The sequence below is a fragment of the Ixodes scapularis genome, unplaced genomic scaffold (assembly GCF_016920785.2).
Source record: "Ixodes scapularis isolate PalLabHiFi unplaced genomic scaffold, ASM1692078v2 PGA_scaffold4__175_contigs__length_147842914, whole genome shotgun sequence".
Lineage (NCBI taxonomy): Eukaryota > Metazoa > Arthropoda > Arachnida > Ixodida > Ixodidae > Ixodes > Ixodes scapularis.
The window spans coordinates 134,517,512-134,542,553 of NW_024609879.1; the positions used below are offsets into that span (position 1 = coordinate 134,517,512).

Here is a 25,042-nt window from a genome sequence, read left to right on the forward strand (position 1 = left end):
TCAGGCCGCGCCGGCTATTCGGTCGGGATGAGGATTAGACGAATACAAAGACATCACAATTTCAGCTTTTATGCCAGCCCTATTCAATGTGAGAAGGAAAGTAGGTGAACCTATGAGCCCAAACCCAGAGGAAAAGGTACAGGCTCGATCCCGAAATTCCAACGAGTCATTAGGTCAGAAAACTGGTTCACACCTTGGGTCCAAACCATAGACCTGACCCATTGCGTCAGCTCTTGGTTCTAGTATTGGGGCCAAGCCATGGTTGCTTCCCTGGGTCGTAGTGAGGGTTTCGAACTTTGGTTTCAGCCCTGACTCTAAGTACTGGGTCCGAACTCGCGAATTAAGATCTATTGCGAACCCTTGGACCAGGCTCTGGATATCCCCTCTTTAACCGCTGCCCTTTTTGACGCCCCTAGTGGCCGTGAGAGTACATGTAAACAAATAAATGAAGGAAGAAATTAGGCGAATGAGTGAAAGATTTAGGCCTCGCTTTTGATTTACGAGCCCTACGAACGTTCAAGAGCTGGACACATGGACACTTGTTATGTTGGTAACGTTTCAAGGAATGATTACGGGAAGTTCAGAGTACCATGTATACTTTATATAGGGAATATTCGCTGGGCGTCATTTTTGTGGGCGCTGTTTAGGCCGCATGCTCAGAACGAGCTGATTTTATAGGCTGCTAACACCGGCAATCTTGATGGTGTTGAATGCACGGTGCAAACGAACTGTGGAGGCTCGCCATTAGCCCGCGCAGTCGCGCACACAACTATGGCCACCAGTGAATACTCTCTATTGGTTAACGCTTTTCAAGGGTCACTAAAGACTCCGTACAGCAGTGATTGGATCGCGACAATACCATGGAAATGAAAAGTGTCTATTTATTTAAACATCTAATGTATATATCTTCAAATTCCTGCCACATGTCGCACCCATACAACTGCATAGCTTTGATGTGCACGCACGTGTTCAGAACCTTCTTATATTTGTATATTCGCAGCAGCGACTTCACTAATGAATATATTTTCTATTGTAAATTTGATTTCTTTAACCATTAAATGCCTTTATTAGCAGCAACCGTTAGTTAATATAAATTATTGCTTAAAACTTTCAGACTTGGTGCTGAGTACGATGGAGGGGAAGGAGCACAAAGATGCCCACGAGGCGATGGCTTTCTGATGTCACCTATGGAGCCCACGCTACCCTACTCCTTCTCGAAATGCACAAAGGAGATGATTGGCCAATTTATGATAGTGTACGTAAAGAATATTTTACATAAATTGCCTAGAATCAATGGAATGAGTGACAGATTTCTGTCTGGAAGGATACTAACAGAGATCGTGCTGGAAAATATTTCAAGTAGAACTACTTTAAAGCTTTAAAGCAAACTACATGGACCGTATTAATGGGATGTTTAATAAATACCTACCTAGAAATGTCTCATGTAATAACCAGGTTATAATTATACAGCTACAAAACCATTTTAAGAGACTTTTGTATAATAAATATTTCCTAATAAATCTCAAAAAGGAAAACGCCAAAATGTCTTTCTGGTAACTATGCATCACAGTGGTTAATTTAGATTGTTTGAGTTCCCCAAAAAATGTCATGTGCCACGTGCTTTTTCTAAAGGTTGCTTTGGGCAACGGATTTAACATTACTGGAGCTTAAACCTGCATCAAAGTGCTAAAACAGTTTACCCCAACTCATTCCCAGTTTCGATAATTAAAGGGAAGCTGAAGAGGTTTTAGAATTTGGAAACACTTTGAAGGTTTGAAAGTAGGCACCTTAAAACTGTGCCTAAAGTTTTCTTCCATTTCTGTCAGTAGGAGCGACGTGAGAAGATGCCAACGATGACGACACAATACCTTGTACAGATAACAGGTAGCAGAGAGAATCGCGGCATTCCCTGGGCTAACCTCTCCGCGTTACATGTTTCCAAAATAAAAGGAATTTTTTGTTTACCCCATCTCAACCCAATTCAAGGGCGACAGCCGAATTCAATGAACAAAAAACGACAGAAGTCTGATCCAAGCTCCATTTTCCTAAAATGCGCTTTAGGTTATTTTTAGGCACATTCCGAATACGTTGTTTTCGGAGTGTGATGTTTCTAACGGTTCCTCATTTTGGATGAGCTCAGAAAAAAATAACGAATAAAACGGATAAAAACCTACTGCAAAGTAAAAATTATTAGGTGAGGAAATATGTAAATAAAATTATCTCTCTCTCTCTCTATATATATATATAGGAATTTTTCGCTAGCCGATGGCAGGTCTTTAACTTCCTAAGTAACTACGATACCACGTTGGAAAACTTCTATTTTTAAATTTTCCTATATTGGTTCGATACTTCTGGTGTACAGTATTCACATTTTGTTTTCTGCTTCCGAGACCTATGAAACAGATCACTGAAGCTTACATGTGCGTACAGCAGGATTACTAATAAATCTTATGACAGGTGTTGGTTTTAGATCGGAGCTCTTAGGCACCCGTTTCCGTGGTTCGCGGCGTCGGCGAAACCGCGCTAACTTTAGCGGGAAAATGGACGTCACGTGACCCCAAGACCAATTCAATTCCTCGCTAAATTTAGCGGGATTTTAATTGCTGTGGAGGTCACGTGACGTCAATTTTCCTGCTAAATCTAGCGGAGAAACTGAATTTGTTCATTGGTGACGTATAACCAGGTCATGTGACGTCATTCTCCCCGTTAAATTTAGCGGGGAAACTGCATAGGTGTTGAGGTCACGTGGTGTTAATTTTTCAGCTAAATTTAGCGGGGAAACTGTGGGAGGAGGAAAGGGTATGGAGGAAGAGAAGGGGACGGTACGGAGGAAGGGGACGGGAGGGTACGCAGGAGGAGGAGGAGGGGAGAGTACGGAGGAGGAGAGGGTATGGAGGAGGGGGAGTTGCATACCCTTCCTTCCGTAACCTGCCGTCATCCTCCTCCAGAGCTGCGCTGTAATTTCGTATTACAGAGCCATGTAAAGGTCTTTCATTTTTTAATCAAGCTTTAATTGATTGCTAGCTTTAAAGCTCTCCAAAAGAACTGCTTTGATCTGAGGTTGCGGCACAAAGATGGAGTCTAACACAAACCCAGATGGTGATTACAGCCACTGACACCCCAGGTCGTGGGTTCCTGAATCTTTTTGTGTCGCTGTTAATTGTTAAGAATGAAATCTCATTAAATGAACAACGAAAATTAGATGCTTAGAGCTCGCCACTTCTTGCGTTTTTTTTTAAATGTGTGACATCTGAATTTGGATAATATACCGACTGCTATTGGATTTATTTTCTTTCAGCAATGGTACAGCACAATGTTTAGAAAATCATTGGGAGCCGAAGGACTACAAAAACAACACAAATAAGCCTCTCCCAGGATGGATGTTGTCACCAGCCAGATTCTGTAGGAGAGTTTTGCCAAAAATGTACAAGGCAAGATCTTGTTCTGTAAGTGATATTCCATTTCACAGCTCATAAAATGAGATGAATGATGTAGTTCCAGCACAGTGAGGTGAATGAATGTCGAAATGCATACCAAATAAGTGTCTCGAAAGCGGGGTTGTATATTCCCCAGAATTACTCGTGCCATCGTCTAAACCTAGTAACTCACTCGCGGGAAAGCAAGAAGCTGACGCAGAAGATTAATAGACGTGGCATTTTTAAAGTCCATGCTGTTAAATTTCTTGTAAAATAGTGAAAACTATCCTGAAACGGGAGGGATATTCCGGGGCAAAAAGCTCACAAAACGAAAACGTACATGACATAAGTGATTCGACAATTGTTTTTTTTCTTAGAGCCGGACCAGATGAAACTAGATTAAATGCACGTAACGATACCATAAAAGAATATCAAAAACCCAATATGTGTAATAACGAACTACACGAGGCGTACTACCTCTACAGTTACAGTTTCTGGCATGGAGAATAAATTTAAAGCAGTCTCGCTTACGGTTCTTACAATGGGTGTTTCAAGGTGTACACTACCGAACGTTTTCTGTTACCCTAGTTAACTAAAATGTTTTGATACCCGTCTCTATAAACTCAAAATTGTAACTAATAAAAAAAAAAAAAAAAACTGAAGGTCATGCCAAAGCCAAATTTCAAAATTAGCTAGAAGTCACTGGAAGGGACACTTGCATGTCGACCAGGCAGTCTAGGAAGTATTGTGTGTGGGGCACATTTGTGAATACTACTGAGCGAGTGTGTTCATTTCACACCATCAAACTTCCTTTATTCACTAAGAGCAAGAGGCCAAGTGTGTTTGTTAACGTGCCGTAGCTCCCCAAGTAGTACGACGATATTGGCAAATCCTGCTCTACACAAAGAAAAGAAGATGGTCTCGAAGGACTAGCGGCAGCATTTTTTCCTCTGGACTCCCATTTGCTCCCCGAAGAGACCATCTGGTTCGAGCTAGGTACCGGGTGCAAATGCTGAGGACTAACTGCCCTGACCAAACGAATTGTTTCAAATGATCAGTATAAAAGGGCGCGGAGAGCCTTTAGGGGTGGTGAATGAATTAGCGTGTCGTCGCGTGTGCGTTGTGCGTGTGTGTCATCTGTGTTCTAATCCCTTGTCTATGTTAAATGTACAATACGTGTGCAAATTTGAATTTGAAATAAGCGCTGTTCAAATATGAATGTAATGAGCGTAAGAAAGATCTTTCCGAAAATAATAATTTTTTTTTCAAATTTAGAATTGACGTTAACTCGCGCCACCTGGGTTTGTAAGTGCGCGATTTAGTAATAAATAAGGTAAGGGCGCAACATTTAGCCCCGGTTTTCTAAATGCAAGACTGCACAGGTTAGACCTGGGGGTTCAACTTGGAAAGATTAACGGGAGGGGCGCAAAATTTACTCCCTTCCCTGTTAGTAGGGATGTCGCGAACCACCCTAGGTTCGATTTCGAAAGGTTTCGATATTTGCGAAGCGAACTGAGGTTCGATTTCGAAAAACTTCGATATTTTCGTACCGACCGAGGTTCGATTTCGAAAAATTCGCAACTTTTGACCACAGCGGAGTTTCGAATTCGAAAATTTCGAAGCTTTCACGGTTTCTAAAATTTCGAATTCGAATATTTCGAATATTTTTTTACTTCAGATTCGATAAATTCGAAGATTTCGAAATTCTTTGTAAAAAAAATTCGAAAACTCCGAACGCTTCGAATTTTTATAGACATGAAGTTCGAACAATTCGAAGATTTCGAATTTCTTTTTGCATAAAGTTCGAAAAGTTCGAAGGTTTCGATTTTCTTTTAACGCTAAATTAAAAAAACAAACAAAAAAAACTTCGAAGATTTTGAATTTCTTTCTAATCCAAGTTTTCAAAGTTCGAAGTCCGATTTTCAAGTTTTGCCACAGTTTCAGTTTCAAATAACGTTTTCACGACTCCCTTGTTTTCACAAAATCAAGTTTAGAAAAGTTAGGGTGCGGTATCTAGGTTCTGCGAAGTTGGTCAGGCAATTAAATGAGACGACGAGTGTCCCGGACGTGCTAGAATATTTGCCAGTGCAGAATTGTGACCGCCAGCCCCGGGGGGGTCTTTAACCTGCATTACGCAGTAGTGATTGCACGAACACACTGTTTTACGAGACTCATCCAGTTCGAAACGGCCAGAACGAGCAGGAGGTTGAGGCTCAGAAAAACCTTGAAGCGACCTGGCAAACTAGCTCGCCACCCCTTGCACGCTGGTAGTAATCCGATCCGGTGAAGTTTGTGATTGTCCTGGAGGTTTATTTTCTGGGACGGAGGAATCGCCTCGCAAAAAGCACAAAAGCCGACGCAACTCGAGGTCGAGGAGCGTTCTACCTTACAAGTGGCGTCGGAAGAGGAAAAACGGGGGGAAAGAGGGTAGCGGGGGGAGGGGGGGGGGGGGGGGGGGGTCTTCAGCCTCCTTCTTCCCCTTGCAGGTGTTTCGGACTGTTAAAGAAAACAATACGGGGAAAGAGGGCGTGGTCGAGCTTATTTTAATCTGAAATTACTTATGCATATGTGTAGCTACTGTCGCTCTTCACTGCATAAAAGGTTGCGTAGATGATTATTGTTAGAAGCTCGTTGTCAGAAGGCACTGCTCGTCACATGCTTAGTGGTTCGGAAGTTCAAAGCTGTCTTTTCGACCTAAACACCTGTGCCGATAGTAAAAAAAAAAAAATATATATATATATAAATAAATAAAGAAATAAATAAATGCGGGAATAAAAAGCAGGAGAAAAAAAAAACTATCAAGAATTCGTCGGAAGTGTTCTATTCTTGCATATTCAGAGGTTCAGAACTTCGAAACAAGTTTCTTTTAACAAAATGTGTACAGGCTAAAAGAAACACGTCCCAGAAACGTGAAGCGAAAAAAAAAAAAAGTTTTCTTTTAATGACGTGCTGAACTTGAACACTATTAGAAATCTTCTCCCATGAGTTAATTTATTCCTTAACGTGAAAAACAATAAATATATTATTTTGTATTCTGCAGATGGCAACGATATGTACTGTCTGTGGTGTTAATTTCAATGCGATACCTCAAACAACTTAGACGAAAATAAATATCAAGTTTAGGTCATAATTGCATGCAGATACATGTTTGGACATTTGTTCGAAACTCACGTTGAATAACAATAATCACATCTTAAGACGGCACTTACCTAGGCTATACATAGATCATTCTTAAAAGAAGTATAACATATCTACCATAAATAGCTCCGGCTGCAGCGTGCTTTAAATCTGGCACAAACGATAATCGCAAGAACTCGTAGACCATTGTTGGACTACGGGTCACTGTTTCGACTTTGAGAATGCGTCCACTCTGGCGCGCGAACAAAGGTGGGGTCCACGCAGGTTCGTGGAATCATGGTTCATCCGAGGTGACTCATCAGCTTGCAATTCCAACCGCGGCCCCCTCCCCGATGTGTACGCGGACTTGCTTAAATAGGACTGTTGAAGTTTTTTCCCTCATTCCTGCTTGTAGGTTTCACTGACGATGTTTCCCGGATGGGAGACGAAACGTTTGATTAAATTGTTAATCTTGTTGAGTAAAGTCGGAGCAGTTTTTTTGATCAAACGATAATCGTCAAAAACCCGCCGTCCTTCCTCGCCCCTTCGGTGATTTATTTCTTTAAACCTAAGCGTGCCAGAACATTGAAATAAACGACATTTTCTTTCGTAAGGAACGCAGCACCGCGTGTAAAAGTTCGAGAAAAAAAATTACGAATGTACCCCACTACTTGAAATCAAATGAAACCGTCCGCCGGTCTTTCGAAGTTCGACGAACGTCGAACTTTTACCCTAAAAGTTCGAAGTTCGTCGAACTTCTGACTTTTCAGAATTCGAAAGTTCGAAACTTTTCGAATTCTCTTGATAAATAAGTTCGAAAGTTCGAAATTCATCAAATTTTTTGGTCAGTCAAGTTCGAAAGTTCGACAAGCATCGAACCTTGCAGCGCAATAAGTGCGAAAGTTCGAAAAAGATCGAAATTTTTAGCGTAATAAGTTCGACGGTTCGAAATGCGTCGAACTTCTTAGCTTAACAAGTTCGAAAATTTGGCCTCCGTCGAATTTTACGAAATAGACAATTCGAAAAATCGAAATCTTTCGAACCTTTCGAACCGCTTGATTCGATCATCAAAACTTCGATTCGAAAAAAGTTCGCGGCATCCCTACCTGTTAGTCCCCTAGGAGATTAATGGTGGACTAATGGACCAATAAAACTTCATTTGATTTGATTTGTGTCAGCGCATTTAATCCCCGGAAAGACTGAATACCCCTCCCCTTTTTCTTAGTGTGTAATATCGGCCGAATGTGCGGTTTTGCGCCTCGTCCCGGCATCCGACAGGTATTGGCGTACCTTCGCTCTGCCACCGGCCTAGTATCGGCGGAATACCGTGCGAGTAGTGCCCAGGTCGGACTGTCGGCCAGGTGTCGGCCAGATGTCGCGTGCGCATCTGGTCTGAATCAGCCGGAAATCGTTTATGCGCTGACTTTGTATCGATATTATCGGCAGTATTAACTCGCAGGTTAATTCCAGGTACAAGGCGCGCCTTGCGCGCATACACGGACAAACATTATTGTTTTCAATCTCTCCCAGAAATGTATCAAATTGCTACCATTACAAACAGGTCTTTCTTCAATAAATATAATTACACTGTTTTCATGCCAAGCAAAACTCATAAATGAAACACGAAGGACCGTGGAGATTTGTGAGTTTGAGTAGATTGTTCCAATGACACCCATATCAATACCCGATACTCCTCCGCTGCATTTGCGCAAACATAGCATTGCTATCGGCTGTATCAAAGGTATTAAAACGACCTACCTAAACTATCTATTGAGACGGAAGCAGGACCACTATAAGAAGCATGCTTACAGTGTACTTAAATATAAACAGCGATACGATGTATTGCGATGTATGCTTAATCCGACAAACGCAGCACAGAGCAATGCAAACACAAAGACGAGAAAGAAGGTCTCCCACATTCAACGAAAGCTTCGTTGTCGCCGATGGCAGTTCCAACTTCCTTGTCGAAGCGCGCGCAGCAAACACCGCACAAGGATTCCACGGACTCTGGCGAAGAAAACGGCAATTACTGAAAAGTTGGCGTGGACGTATTCCGGCCTTTTCCACGAAGAACCACAGCCGCGTCTGCAACGTACGAAAGCAACGAAACACTGAAGAACGCCATTTCGGAAACCTGACCTACATGGCCCCTATACACCAACTCATGTTTACAAACAAACCGGAGCGCCCCTGGCGGACGCCACCGACGCCGCGCATGCGCGATGGAGGTGTGGGCAAGAAGCTCGTCGTCGCCCATAAACAGACCATTGGAATGGGATGTTGTCGGCGTCGGTGTGAGTCCCCGCGCTCTTTTTCGCGTTGGAACTGACGATATTCTACGTCTTCCTGGCGATGTCTGACTACTTGAGCGGCATCAGCGAAGTTAACGAGACTCGTTACACCGCAAAACTCGGCGTGAATAATGCAACATACCGCGATTCATTCCGCGTGGACGCCGCAGAATGGACGCTAAAGCCTTATTCACGTGGTGAGGTTCTGCTCCTTATTTTCAGTCATGACGTCGCTCGGGCTACAAACTTGCAAAACCGTAGCTGAGATGTCGACGCCGATACTGAAAATCGCAAGCAGAATCGGTCCGAGTGAACCAGGCATAACAAGTCGGTGATGGCCACTAGTAAGTTGTAACAAAGATCAACATCTCATTTTATCTACTGTTTACATCGAGCCTACTTACCCGAAGCAACCTTCAAACTTAAACCTATTTTGTGTTCTGCACTTCTTATCGCAATTACCGGGTCAACGTTTGGTTTACGGGCCGCTGTCGTTTGAACGGGCAGACGACAGCTCGAACGATGAGGCGGCCGTTTGAACGCGATGACGCACTGAACCTAGTCCGCAGGTCGTTCGCGCAACTTGACGGTTTTCCCGCGTTCACGTTGTAACAAAACAAATAAATCTGACGACCACAAGTATCTGTGAATTCAATACAAAGTGCTTCCCTCCAAAGCAATCGTGGTCCGACGTCATTTTGACGCCGTCGGCCCACGATTGCATGGGCGAAAAATGCATAAAATTGACCTTCAAACCTTTCCCGACTCTTTTGGTACAGCCCTAGTCGCGGCGTCTTGACGAGAAGGCAGGTTTTTGTTCGGTTTCTTCCAAAGTAACTCAGGAATGCACGTGCCCCATGGCGGCTTCCGCCCATAGCCCCAGACCGGAAGTGCGCCCGGCGCGCCATCACCTCGCCGTGACGTAACAGAGATGAGTTGCTATATACCGATCTCCAAAACTTGTCAAGAGGCGAAGGCTACGGCTCCGGTGATTCCATCAGCGCGTTAGAGCGGGTCAAGTGACAAAATTTCGTTCATGCGAATTTGGCTTGCGGAGAGCGGTCACGTGTTTTGCGCCAACCTTTTAACTTGCCTAAAGCAGTCGTCGGGCTCGCTCACAGCCACACAAAGACACACGAGCAGGTGGGGAGGCTTAGCAAAAGAGGAGGTCGAAGGGAAATATACAATAGAGCTGCTTGCTGTGTCTGTCTTTCTCGGGCTACAAGTAAGCAAATTTCGTTTTCATTGCTCTTTTTAAAGCTCGGTTTTGAGTTGGTCAAGAAATTCAAATACCAGGCCAGCATAGCCGATTCACAAACGACACTCCGCACACTCAACGAAAAACGGCGGCGGGTATACGGTATGGCAGGATGGCATCGGCGCGATCCCCATCCCATACTTCAAGTTCACAGATATCGAATGGATCAAAATAATATCGGCACAGTCTTTCCGATTTGACGCTAATATCGGCGCAATACTGTGTGCTGCCTGGGTCGGAGCATGTGGAGCGAAAGCTCGCGCCGCTGAACCCAGGGTTCCAATGTTCGCTCCCCATTCCTGCTAATCATCGTACCGGCGTGCGGTTGTGTTACACGGCTGCGGGAATTCCCCGCTGTCTGAAAAAAAAATAATAAAAAAAAACCACACAACACAATTAATATACACGAAGCGAAAGTGTCCAGGCCAGCTGTCTTGCAAACGCCCGAATCTCAACCTTGCGACACGAAAAAATAATAATAACAGACAAAACAACACACACTTGTTTCTGTTTTGTTTTTCTTTCCTCTTGACCGTTATTTTGTCTAAGTGTCTCAGGGTTTGGGTTAAGTGAATCACTTAACTTATTTACTGCCCAAACAGTCACTCGGGTCCCCCCGCCTATTATACTTTTTAACAAGGTAAAATGAAATATGACTTTTTTCGAAATCAATCAAACAGATATTTATTAATTCAGATTTATTTGACTTAAATCAAAATAAATCAATTGAAATCGTTATAGCTAGAGAAAAAGGGCTTTTTAATAAGTATATGTATTTTTACACATGACAAATCGATTGATCAATTCGTCTGATCAATCCGTCGTCCTGTCGTGTTTGTTTCACCACTTCGTCTTGGTCGTTTGAGCTGTTTTCATGGTGTATACCGTCCGATCAGTGAAAGCGATGCGTAAAAATAGTTACTGTAAGTTTAAAGTACAGTTTAATTAACACATTTTTTTTTTACTGAAATACCCCGCCAGGGTAGAATCAAAACAACTTGCTATGATTTAGTTAGCGAAAAAAGCTTTATTTCCTTCCTCTTTTGTGCCCTGATTATATCGCAATAGTACGTTCTTTTTTTATTGTTAGTTTCATTGTTCGCGTTCTTGTTTACTCACAATAGGATGTTACGTAACGTAACAACGACGTGGATGGTAGAAAGAAAACTCAAGATCTGATTTGCTGAGGTCACTGCTTTTTGCTCGTGTTTAGCCTAATATAAATATTTCTTGCGTGATCATTTTTTTTTTTAATTTCAATACAAGACCAATGGACACGGGAAGCATTAGGTGATAGGCAAACGCCAAGTAAGATTTAGTAATTTGGGAATATTTTTGAGGAAAAGGTTTAGTTTACATTATGATTTAAATCACGACTTACATAATGATTTGTATCACGATTTAAATCATGTTGTAATTTAAGTTCCCGCCCTTAATATTAGCGTTGCTAGTAAAGACTTTCTGTTTAGAAACAAACAGTAAGTACCGAAATTAAAGAAAAATGAATAGTTTTTTGGAAAAAAAAGGCGCATTATTTTGTGAATTTTTTAATTGAATGCATGCAGGAACGACTACATTTAAGTGATGGATGCAGGTATGGCTCAAGTTGAATAAACATGACACATGGCTACGAACGTCCATTGTATGCATTTCTGTCTGAGGGCAACTGCCGGACAGAGTTTGAACAGTCACCCCACTTTATCAGTGGAAACTGGGTCAGGTGGGAGTAACATATATTTTACAAGGAAAAAAAAACATTAACAGGACTTTAGAACTTCAATCGAAAAAAATTGAGAAGTCCGGGAGGACACGCAAAAAAGAAATCTATTTGAAAATGCAGAGATTTCGCAATTCTGAATCAATAGGGAACTGAACAATATTGCAATTCTTATTAATGTTCAGAGGAAGTTGCATCTGCAAAACACGGTCATCACTGGCTTACAAGGCAATCGTCGTTTTTCCTATGTTTGCTTTCTACGTTGTATGCTGGATTTTAACACATGTGTGTATGCAATCATCAAGAAAGTTTTAATTAGCCAGGTGTAAGTTCCATAATTAAATCCGTTTGTTGCCAGCCTCCACTTTACTAACTCCCTGCCTCGAGAAAGTTGCACTGGTGCCCTGTGCACTGAAGGCGAAAACCTCAGCATCTGAAAATAATGGCGGTCAATGCAGCAGTGTAGTTCTTTAAACTCACTCAGGTTGGTTATACCCTTAACGCAAAAATAGAATAAAAAAAAGAATTTGTTCTCTCATTGAGTTCAGTAGACTCATTAAAGATAAGAAAAATATCCCAGTTATTCAATACGCAGAAACTACTCAGAAAATGTTAAATGGGGGAGTTCTTATAAAATCAACGTTAATCTCACGTCGGCATGTCCAATTCTGGCTGCCCGCTCAAGATCCCCATGGCTCCCACCTTGGCTGTGTGAGGGAAGAGTTAGCATGAATGTGGGAAAAACGAAAATATGCTAACTTTGGCTGCCCACACAATACCTCCGTGGTTCTCACCTCGGCTAAGCAAGGGCATGCCTAGCTTGGGCTGTATACGTATATTACACTGGAGGGTCTCACCTCGGCAATACGAGGGCGGAGTTAACATAGATGTGGGCTCTATGGGTACAAAGTAAGGGCATGTCTATCTTAGGACGCACTGCAATACCCTGATAGTAGCAGGTTGGCTGATGTCCCTTGAGGCAAGCTCATATGGGCTAGACAAATAGGGCCGCTGTGAGAAAATATACAGGGGAGGTCAAACTACAAACATGCGGTGAGAAAAGGACCGTATATGACAAATCGAATATGTTATGCAGAACATACAACGTATAGACTTGTGCTTCATTAGCACATGTGTCCGCTTCTATGGATGACACAGGTACCGTAGAGCTTAAGTTACCGACGATCCAAAAAAGGCAGTGTTAGATAGAGTTCTGTAAGTTGGTACGCAGGGGTTAGTCGTCTGTACGAGACACACTGCATTCTGGGGATTTCTTAATCTTATTTTAGGCTTTGATTCAGCTGCGGATGTTTCCCCTTTCCAAGCTATTTTTACTAAAGAAGCTCAATTTGAACAATTAAACTGGCTAGACGCTTTTGACATATCATTCTAACTTTTGCTTGCGTTTGAATAGCAGCATCTTATTGACTGCATTTTGACGTGTTTTAATGCGCCTTACACTGATTACTTTCTCAAAGTGGCGATTTTATTATTGAAATTACGTTTTCCCCCAAGAAGGTAACGAGTTGCATGATTCATTATAAAAATAACGTGTTACATACATTATTACCAGTTTATTAATGCGACCTTACATTTGAGTACAATAGCTGGCAATGATGTGCAAAAGGTGCAAGTGTACATCGTTTATTCCCAATGTGATGTCGTGATAGATTATTTAACACAGACATATTGAAAAGAAGCGATCTCGTCTGGAAACAAATAAACCAGATTTTGAATGGCAGAAGAGCCACAAATCGTACTGAAATTACATCAAATAATGAAAAACTCTCCGGAAAAAAATTAGCCGACTGCTTTAATGACTATTATGTGTCATTAATTAAGAGCGACAATGATCCAAATTGCATGACGTATTTGGGCCAGCGTAATTCCCACAGTGCTTATTTGTTTCCAACGGACGCAAATGAAATTATAAGTTCTTTTTTGACTCTCCGCAACAGTAAATCACGTGATCCACATAATCTACAAATTTACCCCATGAAACATGTAATAGATCTTGTCAGTCCTGTCTTGGAGCATATATTTAACAGTTGCCTCGTGCAAGGAGTATTTCCTAAGAGCATGCAAATGGCCAAAGTAACTGTAATTCATAAAGGAGGAGACAAAAATGATATATCTAACTATCGCCCACTATCAATTCTTCCAATTTTTTCGAAATGCCTAGAGGAGATAATTTACAAGCGAATTTGCGGTTTTGTGGTAAATATAGCCTATTGACACCCTGCCAACACGGTTTTCGAAAGCTTCGCTTAACAGAGACCGCCCTTCTCACTCAAAAAGAGCTAATTTTGGAATCTTTTGAAAACAGAGTAATTACACTTGGTGTGTTTATAGATTTTTCAAAAGCGTTTGACTCCATAAATCATAGAGCACTGCTTTTAAAACTTGATTCCTAGGGTTTTCGTGGTAGACTTTTACAAATTATCTAATCATATCTAGACTTTTGCTGTCAGCAAGTTGTAATAAATAACGAATTATTAGACCTCAAACCCATTTCTGCCGGTGTTCCTCAAGGTAGCATATTAGGACCTTTACTCTTTAATCTTTACATCAACGACAATGTTCTTATTGATTCTAACCCAACATTCGTTATTTACGCCGACGACACCAGTTTATTCTTTAGTGCCGCACAATTGTCGGACCTCGAAGAACGAGCTTCCCATTGTTTGCGCTTGCTTCAAAACTGGACCATTTCAAATTCGTTAACCATAAACACAAGCAAATCTCATGCAGTACTTTTCAGACCCCGAAATAAATATCCTCATGTTCCCACTCTTGACCTTAAGCTTGGCTCAGAATCCATTCAAATTGTTTCAGTGGTAAAAAACCTAGGAGTGTTATTTGAAGAGCATGTCACATGGAATCAGCATATTGATATGACTGCCGCAAAAATCTCCAAGATTGTAGGTGTACTGTCTAAATTACGTTACTTTATGCCTCAATGTATTAAGAAACTTTTTTACAACTCATTATTGTCTCTGTAATTTCTTAGTGTTTTTTTTTTATTTGGGGCACAACGACTATCTCCAACGTAAACAAACTGCATGTAATCCAAAAACGAGCCCATTAGAATCATAGCAAACATACCATATGATGCCCATACTAAGTCTGTTTTTGAAACACACAAAATACTCCCAATACCTCAATAATGTAACGACATTTGACTAAGACGGTACAATATGAGCATCAGACAACATAACATGGCAATTTTAAATTTATCACACCTACAACGTAAGGCACACCTACACGATATACGTTCCACTTGTCACTGGATTATTCCACAAACAAGTACAAATTGCGGTCATCAGATGCTTCGTTTTAACTTACCTTCTTTATTAAATAATCTAAATGTTGATTAGCATTTGCAAGTCACAGTATGTTCTCTTTTTTTCTGCTGATATACCGCTCTTACAGTGTTTTGTTCGCAAAATTGAGACGCACCTCCAATGTGGTTATCTATTTTTGTTATGGCGTGCCCCTGTTGCAATGCTAAGTTTTTTGTAGGGGGCGCAGACCCTTAGTCAAGCCTTTTATAGGCTTTTTGTCTGCGCCCCCAACATCTGTGCGATGTTGAATAAAGATTTGATTGAAAAAAAGAGTCAGCTATAAATGTACTAGAGGTAACTGACTGTTTAATAATTTAAGCCTCGTAGGTAGCAAGTAGTAATCTTGAACATGTTGATAATGATAAGTGTCCGCGATTGATTAAAGACATTGGGTGTATATAGTATAAAACAAAAACGTATATTTATTTAATTTAATATAATGAAGTAATGACGACTTTCTACTAAATTTTGTACCCCCCCCCCCCCCCCTAATTTTTTTTCGATCCCAGCAAAGTGTGATCTTTATATCAAACTACTTCGCTGATTATAAATTATTCGTGTAGAAATAAACACCCGTTCGCTTTTACTAGAATAATTTCGTTATAAAACTTATTTTTTGCTTCGATGCGTATTTCAGAATAGATTCTACCTCATGGACGTATGTCAGGTGCAGTGCTGCGTGGGAGATCTAGTGGATACAATTCTAAACTTGGATGCGCCTGACGGAATGAACTGCAGAATTTACGATACTTGGCATAAGCACACCAGAAGAGGTGTAAGTGGAGAAGCTTTTTGTGTGTTCTAAGTTCTTTATAAATATGAGTATATATGCAATGTTTCACTCACTACGATGGTTGCATACATAAATGGAGTAACTCTAACCAGTTCCCTGGTAGTGTACAGTCGGTAAGAAATTATGTGGCATCACAGATTTACGAGGAAAACAATCACAGCGTTGAGGCGTTCAGTTTTATGTTATATTACTAAAGGCTCACCTTTCTGAAGGAAACGAGTAGTAGCTTTGTTCGGGCTAAAATGGTTAGGCATTTCAGTTTACTACAAAAAAAGCTACCTTTTGGCCACAACTGCTCAGGGAAGCTATGCTGTGGACATGGAAAAGTACTTTGACATTAATATCGGCGAAATTAAATACACAATTAAGATAAAACTACGGCTGCACTCATGCGGATGCTTTAATTTCAGGACATCCTGTAGTTCACTTTTATTTTGCGTGTGCTAAGACTATTTCTAATTGTCATTTTTAATGAAATATATAGAATATCACAGTAAATATTTTAATAGCATAAAAGTAAGATTTTGATATTCTTATTTACAGCACTGCATGAACGGGCGGTGTGTGACAATGTAAGTATACGACAATCCAATGGTCAAAATATGCAGATGAGCGAAGCCAACGATGTAGTACACTCTAAGAAATGCCTGCGCGTCTACTTATCCACAAAGCACTCGAATAGCCGATCTCTGCGATCTGCGAAATCAGCTCAGGGAATGATGAGGCGGAAAATCTGTTAAGACGTCAAAATGAAGTCTGCGCTGTGGCATTACGCAATGCAAGCATGACGCTTTGCATTGCGTGCTGCCACAGCGCAGACTTCATTTTTAGATCTAAACGGATGTTCCGCCTCATCATCCGCCGATCTGATTTCTTAGAACGCAGAGATTTGCTCTTCGAGTGTTTTGCGGTTAAGTAGACGCGCAGGCATTTCGTGGACTGTAGTCGAAATAGAATGGTCCTAAAAATTCTAGAATCTAAGAGCCAACATTTACTAATTCGAACATTTAAATGGTCCAAATATGTATATACACAGCCTACAATGGAATGGCAGTAAAGATTATGCAGCTGCCGGAAACAAACAACAAGAAACGTGAACCAGGCAGGCCACGTCCTGCGTTTTTTAAGCTGTCGGAGATCATACGGGCAGCGACTGAGGGGAAGGAGGGGATGAGAACGGGCTGTGTACATCAGAACGCCGACATCTGGTTCGAAAGATTAGAGGGAAGTCCTAAAGCTAGCTGCATTTGTTTTGTGGCGGCCCGTGGCCCGTCTAGACATGCTCCAGACAGCGGACGGTCCTGCGACGAAGACCGCGCAAGCGGACGGCGGCCGTAGGGGTGAAACCCGGCACCGCGCATTCCGGAGGGGGAGAGCTTGGTGGCGGAGCGTCCGGGGACCGTCAGCTCAAGGGCCAGACGGCTTAATGGGTCCTCCCTCGCCTAGGTAAAGACAGTTCGGCGAGAGGGAGCCTTCGTCTGGGGCTCGGGAAGAAGACACGTCTACTGGTCCGCCTGTTAGCTTTGATTATTAAACCTATGTAGTCCTTGTTAAAACAGTTATCTTGTTTTACTTTACCTATACTGAAGTTCCTTCGCGACCACCATTGGTGACCCGGTATTCTTTAAGCAACCTTTTCTCGACGAGCGCCATGGCTAACGGCGACGACCGCGCCCAAACATCGGCGCAGCAGGAACAGCAGTAGCAACCATCCTCCGTGGCATCACTGCCTCTGAAGCTCCCACCGTTTTGGCCGGCTGACCCTGCGCTATGGTTTGCCCAGGTGGAAGCCCAGTTCAGCACCCGGAGGATTACGGCACAAATGACGAAGTTTCACCACGTCATCGCTGCACTGTCACCAACTGAGGCAACTGAAATCGGGGACCTCATCCTGACTCCCCCCGATGACAATCCGTTCGACAAACTGAAGCTCGAACTCATACGACGCACTTCGGCATCAGAACAGAAACGTCTCCAACAACTCCTGACGGCCGAAGATCTGGGAGACAGGAAACCATCCCAGATGCTTCGCCGCATGACTCAACTGCTCGGAGAAAAGGCGAGCAACGTGGACGACTGCATCCTGCGCCAGCTTTTCCTGCAGCGCCTTCCCGCCAACGTATAAATGGTTTTGGCGGCGGCTGGTGACATTCCACTCCACGACCTCGCACCTCTCGCGGACAAGGTGCTCGAGGTGGCGTCGCCCACAGTCTCCAACATCCAGGCTCCTCTCCAGGCACAACAAGCGACTGTGAGTGCAACCTCTGCTTCCCCGTCTAGCGCCGAATTCTGCACGCTCCAATCGGAAATCCGGAACCTGACAAAGGCCATTGCTGCGCTCAAAACCGAACGTCGTAGATCTCCGGAACGCCGTTCGGGCTACCGCAGCCGGTCTCGTTCCCGGTCATCTTCCACCAACATCTGCTGGTACCATTCCACATTCGGGGACCAAGCAAAAAAGTGCAGACCACCTTGCACAGCGGGAGCGGGAAACGAGATGCCCCAGCACTGAAGTCGGCGAGCAGTGCGGAAGAAACGGGGTGCCGGCTTTTCTTCGTCAGAGACAAGTCAACTGGCCTCCAGCTACTGGTCGACACCGGAGCCGAGGTCAGCATCCTCCCTGCATCCCCCAGCGAACGTCGGCAAACACCATGCGCACTCTTACAAGTAGTGAACGGCACTTCCATCCCTGTTTTTGGAGAACGGTCCCTGACCTTCGGCCTTGGACTTCGACGTACCTTTCGTTGGATCTTCTTGGTCGCCGGGACTCAACACGCCATCGTCGGCGCCGAGTTTCTCCGGAACTTTGGATTACTGGTGGACGTTCGCCGCAAGCGCCTCCTAGACGCAACGACGTATCTCTCCGTTTCGGGAATAGCGTCCAGAACGTCATCGCTCTGCCTCACCCAGATTCCAGAGAACGGTACCTGCCGTTTTTCTAACATCCTCAAAGAGTTCCCCGACCTCACCCGTCCCTGCAACACCGAGGTTCCCGTGCGACACCACGTCACGCACCATATCGAAACATCAGGACCTCCCGTGCACGCAGGACCACGGCGACCCCCCCCCCCCCCCCCCCCCCCCCCCCCCCCCCGACAAACTGCGGATCGCTCGTCAACAGTTCGAGCATATGCTTGACCTCGGAATCATCCGCCCGCCCGAGAGTTCATGGTCATCACCGTTGCACATGGTCCCAAAAGTAACACCTGGAGACTGGCGGACATGTGGGGACTATCGGACTCTCAACCGGATCACGACAGGCGACCGCTATCCAGTGCCTCACATTCACGATTTCTCAGCGACTCTCGACGGCACCACTATCTTTTCCAAAATTGATCTGGTCCGGGCCTACTACCAAATCCCAGTTTACCCGGCCGACATCGAAAAGACCGCGGTCACAACACCATTCGGTCTTTTTGAAGTCGTCAGAATGCCATTCGGACTCAAAAATGCTGCACAAACTTTTCAGCGTTTCGTCGACCAGGTGCTGCGAGGTTTGCCGTTTTGCTACGCCTCCATCGACGACATCCTCGTTGCAAGCGGCTCCGCCGAAGATCACGCACAACATCTGCGTACGCTCTTCGCTCGCCTGGCGGACTACGGCATCGTCGTCAATGTCAGCAAATGTGTGTTCGGCAAAAATGAACTGGAGTTCCTCGGACACAAAGTCGACGCATCGGGTATTCGCCCTCTTGACAGCAAAGTGCAGGCAATCCGAGAATTCCCCCAGCCCGTCAACAAAAAACAACTACGTGAGTTTTTAGGAATGCTTAATTACTACCGCCGCTTTTTACCTCACTGCGCCGAAAAACTTCAACCACTCACAGACTTGTTGAAAGAAAAGCAAAACCGAACGACAGAACTTCAGTGGTACGACCCCGCCCGCCAGGCATTTCACCGCGCCACGGAGCTCCTCGTAGAGCGCACAATGCTGGCACACCCGAGAGAAAACGCATCGCTTGCCCTGGTGACGGACGCCTCCGCCACCGCGGTGGGTGCGGCGCTGCAGCAGGTGGTTGACGGGTACCCTCAACCGTTGTCGTTCTTCTCACGCAAGCTGTCACCAACCGAGCAACGTTACAGTGCCTTCGGTCGTGAACTGCTGGCAGTGTACCTGGCTGTAAGGCATTTCCGCCATTTTGTAGTAGGTCGCAACTTCGTCATAATGTCCGACCATAAACCACTTGTGTACGCCTTCCGCAACTTGCGGCCAGATGGTGGAACCCATTCCCAACGGGAGCTGCGTCAGATGTCCTGCGTTGCGGAGTTTACATCCGACATCCGCCACATCCAAGGTCGAGACAACGTCGTTGCTGACGCGCTCTCCAGGGCAAACATTTGGCATTTAGAATCCTCCGCAGTGGTCGACTTCAAGGAAATGGCGAGCGCTCAGCAGACGGACAGCGAGCTGCAGAACCTGTGTAACGCACCAGGTGGACTCGAGTTCCGGATAGTCGCACTGCCGATGTGCGACACGGAGCTCCTGTGCGACATCTCCACCGGAACGCCTCGACCTTACGTACCCAAACCTTATCGACACAAGGTGTTCGACACCCTTCACAAGCTCTCCCATCCGGGAATCAAGGCAACTCAGCGCCTGCTGACCACAAAATTCGTCTGGCCCTCCATCAACCGGGATGTCCGGCAGTGGACAAAGGCCTGCCTTCAGTGCCAACGCTCCAAGGTTCACCGGCACACAGTCACGCCCCTAACAAACTTCCCACTGCCGGACAACTGATTCGAGCATGTGCACCTAGATATCGTAGGACCTCTTCCACCATCCGAAGGTTACACGTATCTCCTCACTACGGTGGATCGATTTACACGCTGGCCAGAAGCCGTCCCAATCACAGATGCCACAGCGCCAACCGTCGCTCACTGTTTTATCTCTACATGGATCTCCCGCTTCGGAGTGCCGTCCCGGGTAACAACTGACCGGGGCCACCAGTTTGAGTCAAATCTGTTCCGGAAACTGACGCAACTCCTTGGCACGGCGCACCTGCACACCACGGCCTACCACCCTTCAGCCAACGGTCTCGTCGAGCGACTCCATCGCCACTTGAAGTCCGCCCTCACGGCCCACAGTGACAGCATCCACTAGACAGAGACCCTACCCCTAGTTCTCCTTGACATCCGCTCAGCATATAAGTTCAACCTCGGGTGCACTAGCGCGGAACTGGTGTACGAAACATCTCTGAGGCTGCCTGGGAAGCTTTTCCAGCACGTGCTAGACCGACTGCCAGATCCAACAAACTACGTGGACCGACTGCGTGCAGTGATGGACAGCCTTCGGCCAACGGCCACCAGGACATCAAAGAGCAACCGCCCTCACGTCAGCGAGAACCTGACACATTGTACGGACGTTTTTGTCAGGCACGGTCCCATAAAGCGCCCTCTTCAGGCCCCCTACGACTGTCCTTTCCGCGTGTTAAAACGCGAAGCAAAACACTTCACACTCCAAATTAGAGGCCGAGAGGAGGTGATTTGTTTGGACCGTCTCAAGCCCGCCCGCATCGAGACATCACCCCCCAGGTCCACGACGATGGAACCCGCCACAGACGTCGAAGGAGACAATCACAGCAAAACACCCTCGCCTTCCCCGCTCCTCGCTCCCAGAAAGGCAGGTGCTCCGGACCCGCGGGGCAAGCAGGGCTCTCCAGCGGCTGCACGGAATCCCCATCCGAGACAAACGACACGTTACGGCCGCAGAGTTCGCTGGCCTGATCGACTCGTTCTCAACGAAACACAGCGTTCGCCTGCTCACTGGGGAGGGAGTGCTGTGGCGGCCCGTGGCCCGTCTAGACATGCTCCAGACAGCGGACGGTCCTGCGACAAAGACCGCGCAAGCGGACGGCGGCCGTAAGGGTGCAACCCGGCACCGCGCATTCCGGAGGCGGAGAGCTTGGTGGCGGAGCGTCCGGGGACCGTCAGCTCAAGGGCCAGACGGCTTAATGGGTCCTCCCTCGCCTACGTAAAGACAGCTCGGAGAGAGGGAGTCTTCGTCTGGGGCTCGAGAAGAAAACACGTCTACTGGTCCGCCTGTTAGCTTTGATTATTAAACCTATGTAGTCCTTGTTAAACCAGTTATCTTGTTTTACTTTACCTATACTGAAGTTCCTTCGCGACCACAGTCTCCACTGTACTCGTCGATCGTGGTGGAAGACGAGAGCCAAACGCCGGACGCCGGCGTTCCGCGTTTTATCGCGTTCGACGAATGCAATCGAAACAAAGGTAGCTTTAGGTCCCATAGCCTCCTATATACTGATAAAGTCTGGCAGATCGCCAGGCGAAGCGGCCACCGAAAGGGAAAAGGTGAAGAGGCAGACAACCGACGAGAGGAGAACCACGTGACTGGCGCCCCGCTGCGGCGAGGCGCCGAAACACACTTCTCCCGAGTGAAATGTGTGTTTCGGGTCCTCGCCGCTGCAAAAGCTGTGCGCTGACGTCCAGGTTCCCCGAGAAATGGCTCTTTTACGCTGCGATACCAGATCCTCGCGCTACAAATCTGCGACCGGGCATTCTATGGCTCCGTCGTCGAACTGCCAGGCTTTCTGAGTATAGAGGAGGCTATGGGACTATTTACTAATCCCACAAACTAGAGCTCGGCGTTGACATACCCCCGCGCTCTCCTCTCCTTCTCCTCCTCAGTTTCTTGGCACATAAATTGCCTCACCGGTAATAAAAAGATCCGGAGTTAGAATCTCGGCTTCTGTAACCTTTATCTTTTGGCGGCTTTGTAACCTGTATATCCATTCGATCGGACGTTTAATTAATCTGGATTTTATCACCATCTCTTCTTTAGAAACAGCGAAAACATTGAAAACATTTCCCGTAACACTCTAAATATATGTGGGTATATAGACAATTGCAAGCTGGGCGACTAGCCGCCGCCATGTCTCTGCTCGAGCAGGCACGCCCGTGCGATTACGAGCTTGCCAAAGCTACGTTCACCCGCGCGTTGCACGCGCTTGCACGCATGGGGCACCACTTGTGGCGCCATGCTTGCAATTGTCTATATTGTATAAATGCGGATATTAAAATTTACAGAAGAATGATATTTGTACAAATGCCCCGCATGAGTGTGAATAATCCCGTCCCTACTTTTTTGTTTATCTCTGTGGCAACGTATAAATGTTAACTAAAGTGCCCTCATTTTAAAATGCAGGAAATGGCTTCCTCCTGATATAAAGCCGAATTGATGTCCACCTTCCATCGTCTGCAAGACACTTTAAGTATCGTCGTCTGACCTGCCGACATTCAATAAAGGTTTAACCAAATCCATTTTCAGTGGGAACAATACCAACACGTCAGCAGTATGCATCGATGCTAAAAAAAGGCCGGCAGGGTGTGAGTTTTGGGCTCTTTGCGTATTGCGGAGGTACATTGACTGACTGTAATGAATGTGTGTGAGGTGTTTCTTCAGCATTTTTAAATTGTACGTGACTGTTAGGGGGTTATGCAGTGGACGCCATATTTAAGGGCGCTGTTTAGAGCGTATGCTCAGAACTAGGTCACAATTAATTGGATGTTAAGACCGGCAATTTTAATGGTGCGGATTGCGCATTGCAAAAGAACTCTGGAGCTGGCCGTCAGATACCGTCAGCAAGCGGTCAGCGTTCGCTCACACAGCAATGGCCGCCAGTGAATACTCCTTAAAGGAGCGGTGCAACGATGTTCAATTGGAATGTTTTTCACTTTACACGAGCTTATTGACACTAGTGGGACTCAAGGATGCTCGCACGCAACGCCACTAGCCAAGAAACGCCTTTGTTACGGTGTATTTTCAAGGACAAAAACGACCATTTTCATTCAATTTCTCTTTTGCAAAATTTGATGACGTAACGTGGGGATCGCAGTACACCCAAGTGACGATATTTGAATGCGGCTCATAGATTGAACCCGAGCATTGCGTGAGCACTCGATTTCGGCTCGTGATAATCGATAGCTCGACAGCCATTCGGGTTGTGGCCCGTGTCCAATCGCTGCAACGACGACAATAGCCGAGCCATAACAATGTCTGGAACTCAGCGCGCGCCCTGTGCTTCGCCAACCCCAGCGTGTGGCTATGATCAGCATTGGCGGCATATAATACGCCTCGCAAGTGGGCTCATTTTCGTCTTCTGCGCATGAGAAAGGAAATAGCGATGACGTCAGAACGCCGAGCCCTGATTGGCTGATCGCGACCCCCCTTTCTCAGCGTCGTCTGCTCCTTTGCAACGTCGTCTGCTCGCAACGTCGTCTGCGCCTGTCTTACCTTTCCTGCGACTTTCGGAGCGAACTCGACTTCGCCTTTAAGAGAGGGCAGACGAAATAACTCGAGCGGTACGTTGTTTTTGTCCAAAACTAGCAGCGCGCATCAAGGAGGGAAGTCAAAGGACTCACTGGCGAGGTGTCCCGGGGCGCCGAGGTTTGTTTGCTTAGAACCGAGAGTGAGCGTGTTAGTGTCCGCAAGTTCCCTCCCAAATACTTTTCCCCTCCGTTCGTGTGCGGCGAGACCCCTCACTCTTTAACGGCTTCGGCGGGTTGGCGCAGTTAACGTCGTCTGCTTTACGTCTGCTAGTCAAAGCTATGGCTGCTTTACCTTTCCTGCGTCTGTCGGAGATTCACCGCTTTTTCACCGGCGAAAGTCACCGTTGCCTCGGGAAACAAGGAGATGACAAGAGGAAGAAATTGCCCTGTTAATCTAAAATTGAGGTCAGCGATCAAAGTGCAGTACCGGAAGGGTTCACAAGGGTCCTGCGGGCATACTCCATTCAGCACGCCAGCCGGTCGTGGGCAGACGGTCGCCGAGTCGCGGAGCGCCTGCTAGGCCTAACTGCCCAGCTCGTTTGGTCGCGTTCGGTGGAATCGAGGCCGTTGGAGCTTTTCCCGGGTGTTTGTGGATTCAGCGTTCTTATTCGTCGTGGTCTGTTTCAAGTACTTTTTAATTTTTTCTTGCTGCTTGAAGTCGGGACGCGTCAGAAGCGCAGGTAGAAAAAAAAAACGTCCGTGGGTCGTCGCGACCGCGACGCTGTCGGCCATGCTGATTTGATCGTAAGAAGTGCGTAAGACAGCTTCGGAGCTGCCGTAGGATTTCGTCGTAACCTGCGCAAAACTTACGAAAATT

At 45.6% G+C, this 25,042-nt stretch overlaps 1 protein-coding gene across 1 annotated transcript; it reads left to right on the top strand.

Moving 5' to 3' along the window:
* The first annotated feature begins 1,178 nt into the window (after nucleotides 1-1,178).
* On the top strand, nucleotides 1,179-23,135 carry LOC120847020. Its single transcript, XM_040218967.1, has 5 exons — nucleotides 1,179-1,255; nucleotides 3,299-3,446; nucleotides 15,781-15,918; nucleotides 16,480-16,508; nucleotides 23,102-23,135. The coding sequence occupies exons 1-5, from the start codon at nucleotides 1,179-1,181 to the stop codon at nucleotides 23,133-23,135; spliced, it is 426 nt and encodes a 141-aa protein (XP_040074901.1).
* The last annotated feature ends 1,907 nt before the right edge of the window (nucleotides 23,136-25,042 follow it).